Consider the following 6,000-nt stretch of genomic DNA (forward strand, 5'->3'; position numbering starts at 1 on the left):
GCAAACTACTGAGAATTAATCATATATTGCAATATTTCTTATTCCTCCTTTGTCATTTAATTTGTCCTTTTATGTATCCATTCAACTATTCATCCATCTGTCCATTTACCCAACTATTTTTCTTTTCCACAACGTTTCATTGAGACTTTATTATGTTTTAAGGAATCATGCAGGGCTTAGGGAGGCAAGGATGAATAAAATATGGTTTCTACCCTCATGTAATTCATGATACAACATATAATGCTTTTGTCTCAATCTCTGCCATATGGATGATAACAAGTATTGTAAACTTCTTTTCTATAAATATTTAAAATATCACAAATAATGAATTTCCATTAAGGTAACAAAAATGAGAGTTAAAGATTATGAAATAATAGAATATATATATATATATATATATATATTGGTCTCTGCCCCCAGTTCCTTCTAAAACCCTTGTAATTTCCCAAGTGATGAAGAGCACTAGGAACATCTTTTGTTCTAATATTTGGTCTTTGGCCCCAGTTCCTGAGATAGCGGTCTTAAAGCCCTTGGAGTTTCCTGGGTGATAGCAGTGTCTTTTATTCCAGTTAGATACTCTTGATGGGCTCCTAGATGGCTTCAAGATGGGGGCTAGTCTTTCTGAGGACCAGAAAGACAAAGCCATGATTAGAAGCTTGGAAATTTAAGCTCCACCACCCCCTTCTATTCTCTGGGAAGAGAAGGGGGCTGGAGATCGAGTTAATAATCATTCATACCTATGTGATGAAGCCTCCACAAAAATTCCAGTTGTATATGATGAAAGAGCTTCTGGGTTTGTGTACACAACTACGTGCTGGGAGGAGGGAGCATCTCAACTCTTTGAGGACAGAATCTCCTGCATTGTGGACCCTTCTAGACGTCACCATATATATTGCCTCATCTGGCTGTTTATACATATCCTTTAATAACCTTTGTAATAAACTGGTAATCTAGTAGATAAATTGTTTTCCTGAGTTCTGCAGTCACTCTAGCAAATTAATCAAATCAGAGGAGGGGATTGTAGGAAGCTCCATTTTATAGCCCGCCAGTCAGGAACACAGGTAACAACTGGGACTTGGGATTGACATCTGAAGTGGCGGCACGGGCAGTCTTATGGGACTGATCCCTTAACCTGTGGGGCCTGCACTAACTCTGGTTAGTGTCATAATTGAATTGAATTGTAAGATTCCCAGCTGGTGTTGGAGAATTGCTTGGGGGAAAACCCTACCCAGCTGATGTCAGAAGTATTGTGTGTGGTAGTAGTGTGATAGTAAAGAAAAACACAGTTTTTCCAAGACAAAGATTTTTTTTTAACTTCCTTTAAGTTTTTACCTGTCTGGACAAACCTTCTCTAGGCCTATTTGTATTGCAGATCTGCCCTACCTTTTAGAGTCAAAGGACTTTGGCTTCAGTCCATGCTTATAACTCTTTAACATGTATCTTGAGAAGTTAATGAAACCTCTCTGAATTTCAGTTTTCTCACTTGTACAATGGTGATAATAAATACTACCCAAGGATGTGAGGCAGTGAAATGAGTATATGAAGGACTCTAGCACATATCAGATTCCTACTCTGGGTCAGGAGTTTTCATAGGAGCTATCTTATGTATTTGTTGCCACAGCTTGGTGAGGTGTGTCTTATCACCATTCACTAATGAGGAACTGAGGATCAGAGAGGAAAATCAACACAGGTTACAAAGCTAAGGGGAGGCCTTATCCTTCTGACTTCAAGTCTATCAGTACCATCATAACCAGGTCACTCTGATAATGAATGTGAAAGCCTTTAGTAGTATGCTAATACTACAGTAATAATACTACAGTTGTTGCTTATATTATTTTTGTATCCGTAGTGGGTCAATTTCCTGTCATTGCCCAGATGTTTCAGAGGCACAGTTATGAATGTACTGGGGGTAAGATAGTGTGTATAGCTTGGGTTTAAAGCTCAATAACTCTATGATCTAAGGCTGCTTTCTTTTTATGTAAAATGGGATAATAATAGTTAACTTATATGAGGATTGTAAATAAATGAGATAATATATGGAAAATGATGAATATTTTGTAAATAGGTAATAAATGGTAGATGCTATTACAGTAATTACAAATAAACTACCACCTACTATAGATTCATATATGCTTATCTGAACATAAATTTCTATTATCTTGGTTTCCAAGTATTTTGTATACATATTTGCCAGCCTCCCTATTTTATCTACAAATACATTATTCTTTGTATGACAGACAATTGGAAAGAAGAAAAGCAAAAGAAAGAAAAGGATACTATAAACTAGCCTTTAAATTTCAATGATATGAATACATATATAGATAAAGCTTTACTGCATAACTAACATTATGAATCTCTTACTCAAATGTTAAATTAAAATGGAAAAATTGATTTTTTTCTCTTGAGAAAGAAAAAAACAGGATATCCTAATAGTTAAGCTCAGGCTTGAGTTCTAGACTGCCTCAAATCCCAGCTTCCACTCATTAGCCTGTGATGTAGGGCTAGTTACTTTTTGATCTATAAAATGGAGATAATAATAGTACCTAATCATAGAATTGTTGTGAGAATTAAATGAGGTAATATAATATGCATATGTGGCACCCAGCAAGCACTATGTGTTTGCCAAAAACTAACAAAACAGTAACATTTAATTGATAATTTACACAAAGTTTAGTGATCAGTAAGTAACATGGAGGTTTTACCTTGTTATTTTGGCTTTAAGTCTGAAGATATAGTTTTTGAGTATATTAGAGAATGAACTTGGCAAATTAGCAAGTTGATTTAAATGAGTATTCAAAATGAAATTAAAATGTACAACATGAGTGCTTGCGAAGCATTTTCTCTAAATGAGGATAATGACAAGGAGAAATCTACTTTTTGCATTTATTAAGCAATGCTGAAAATAATGGCAATAGGAAGAGAGAGATGCCAGTCATCTGAGAACAGGACAGCAATCTCAGATGAAGAAGTCATTTGATATTTTATCTTTTAAAAGAGAAATAGTTGAGATTTTCAGTGATTATATCACCCAACTAATCAATTTATAGGAAAGAGTAGGGGTATGGATATTGCTAAAGGCAAATGCAAATGGATATTCACAGCAAAGTTGGAACACTAAATACTATCTCTGAAAGGTAGAGAGGAGAGTCAAAAACCCATAGAAAACAGATCCAAGTTTCAACAGACCAGAAACAGCAAAGATATGAATCAAGTACACTTTGACACAGCTTCCACACTGAGTTTCTTGTTAGTGGAAAAGTAAGGATGGCCGACACGACTATAGAATGTACTGTCAAATTAGTGTAGGTGAGACATAGGGTGTCATAGTAATTATTAAGCATTTGCTTTCCCTCAATCCTTAAGACTGCCTGGCCATCTCCTGCAAATCCTTCAAATCCTGGATTAATGTTCCATTAGTTTATCTTAAAGAAACCATAAACGTTCAGTGTTTCTCACTGTCCCCTTTCTTTGTCATGGATGTCCTGAAGAATTGCACTGACCCCCAATATTACTCCTATAATTTACTTCCCTTAAACTGAAAACATTCCTCTAAACACATAAATGTGCATTAGAAAAGAAGGCTTTTGGTGTCCATAATGATGAGACTTGATTTTTTAAAAGAATAATTTGGGGAATATGAAATACGAAAGGTTGGAACTACTGCTCTATAATATCATGATTTCCATAGACATGGAATATGCATTTTCAAATTCAATGAATTTTAATAAGCAAAACACTAATGCTAGATATTTACATTTGTTTATTCATTAATTTGTACAACAAATATGTGGAGTGCCAATTATGTGTGAAGCACTGTAGACCCTGCCTAAGGATGTCAGAGACCCTCTGGCAATTACTATTTGCTCACTAAAGGACTGATCCAAATGTGCATTTTGTTAGTGGGGAAGGAAGCCCAGTGAAGTTCACTAATTTAGGGACTAACCTAGTTTCAAGTTCTCATCTCTGAAAGGCCTCAGATGGAATCCTTGCCACCTAGAGAGGCTGCAAGAGTCCAGGAAGACTGGATTTAAGGAGTTGTGGGTTGCAGTGCTCTGATCTTGACATCACAGCTCTGTCGTTACAGAGAAGCCCCTTAAGATCTGTTTCTCTTAGATTCATCACTTTAAAATGGTAGTTGGTAACTGTTCTGCTGATCTTACAGGGGTGTCCTGACTATTAAATGAAATAAAATGTGTAAAAATGTTTTGAAAATGGCATACATCTAAACAATCTTGAAATATTATTGTCATTGATGTTTAAAATCACTATTTTAATTGTATCAAAGGTTATGCCAAGAAATCTTATTTTTTTCCTCTCCTTTGCATGTGGCAAACCTTACTTTGAAAAAAAAAGAACTTGAAATAATTTATAGTTTTCTTTTCTCTTTAATATTTAACAGGAAAAATTTTAGAGAGTAAACAGTTTCCCTAATCAGGATCTCGTCTCCTTTCTCCCCTCAAGAAGTCCTGAAATATCTATGAAAGCAGGTGTCTCGGCAGATTTTGACCTCCCAATCTGCATTAGTTCCCAATGACTGACTATAAGGTATGAGGAAAAGGAGCTGAAGAAAAGTGTTACAGAAGCTAAGTTTAGTCAGATTACTGAAAGGAGGCTTTTCTTAAAACAAATTAACACCTTTCTCCCCCACCCCCCTCCAAAATCAGAAGCAGTCAAAACAACAATATGATGTAGTTTTTCATTAACTTCCTTTAAAATCCCAACTATTGAACTTGGCGACATGAAATAATGTTAATAATGATTTTTAATACAAAAATATTGATTTTAACTACAGAGATTAATTAATCCAGCTGCTATAATAATTCCACAAATTTCATAACATCCAATGTAGGCAGTCCTCCGACATTCCGGGGATCTAGCCACTGACAGACAATAGAGCAAACAAGCCATTACTAAACAAAACTGAACTTACCGATACATCATCTGTGAGAGGAAGAATATGATCTTAGAGGTCTGTGCCCTCTCAACCTGACTTTCTAATCATTATATTACATCTCGATATATTAGAGGTCTATGGCTGGAAGACATAAGGAAACAAATTACAAGTACTTGAAATGAAACTAGTTTGACAAGTCTGAACAGAGAAGCCTCAACCCATAGAATAGCTCCAGAGGCAGCATAGTCCCAACAAGAAAGCAATATTTCTTTTTTTGGTATTGACTAATTTTGTTAAAGGAGAAGGAACTGGTTTCAGGGATTTGAATGAGAAATACTTTAGGAATGCACTAGGATTAAGAGTTTAAAGAAGATTATTGGCAGGTATACAAATATCTTAAAGAAACCTTCACATAAAAAGCTCTCAATAAAAACAATCAGATATTCTTAAAACCAAGATTCATAATATGACTCAGGAAATACTCCTTAAATTTTTGTTGAAAAACAGCTATCTCCATGTATCAGGGGTACAGTGAATTTATTAATACATAATCATTTTACTTTTAAAAAATACCTATTTCTCAGAGTACATACAAATAAATTCATATCAAACCAGATTTTTTCCCTTAATGACTTAATGTAATAAGTGTAATTTAATTTATATTTATGTAATATATATTTATACATATATATCTCTATATTTATATACATATATGTGTATGTGTGTATATATATATACACACACACACACACAGAGGGGGAGAGGGAGAGAGAGGGAGAGAGAGATTTATTATAATGAAGAAAATAAAAAGAGAAGATAAGGGAAACAAATAATATTTTCAATTAGACAACATGAATACCAACTCTTTGTGAATATTAAAACATTAGAAATGAGGCTGAAACTCTGTTTGACCATGTCCTAATCATGATTTATTTCCTTCTCCTCAGAAGCAACCATTGTTATTAGGGTCCATCTTTTCATGGAACATACTAAGCATTTACAGACACAGACACATACACACATATATTCATAGAAAAACATATATGAGTGTTAATTAAACAATGTCATGATGCAAACACCCTTGGGCAACTTGCTTTTTCTTTACT

At 34.6% G+C, this 6,000-nt stretch overlaps 1 protein-coding gene across 1 annotated transcript in view; it reads right to left on the reverse strand.

Moving 5' to 3' along the window:
* The window catches only part of TMPRSS11A (transmembrane serine protease 11A), a 78,026-nt gene extending 72,844 nt beyond the window's left edge, over positions 1 to 5,182 (reverse strand). The window contains exon 1 of the mRNA XM_082629509.1: positions 4,931 to 5,182. Coding sequence (XP_082485635.1) covers positions 4,931 to 4,941 — 11 coding nt within the window. The 5' untranslated portion in view covers positions 4,942 to 5,182. The remainder of the gene's footprint in view (positions 1 to 4,930) is intronic.
* Positions 5,183 to 6,000: the final 818 nt, after the last annotated feature.

Source organism: Mesoplodon mirus (assembly GCF_964341445.2).
Source record: "Mesoplodon mirus genome assembly, chromosome: 2".
Classification (NCBI taxonomy): Eukaryota; Metazoa; Chordata; class Mammalia; order Artiodactyla; family Ziphiidae; genus Mesoplodon; species Mesoplodon mirus.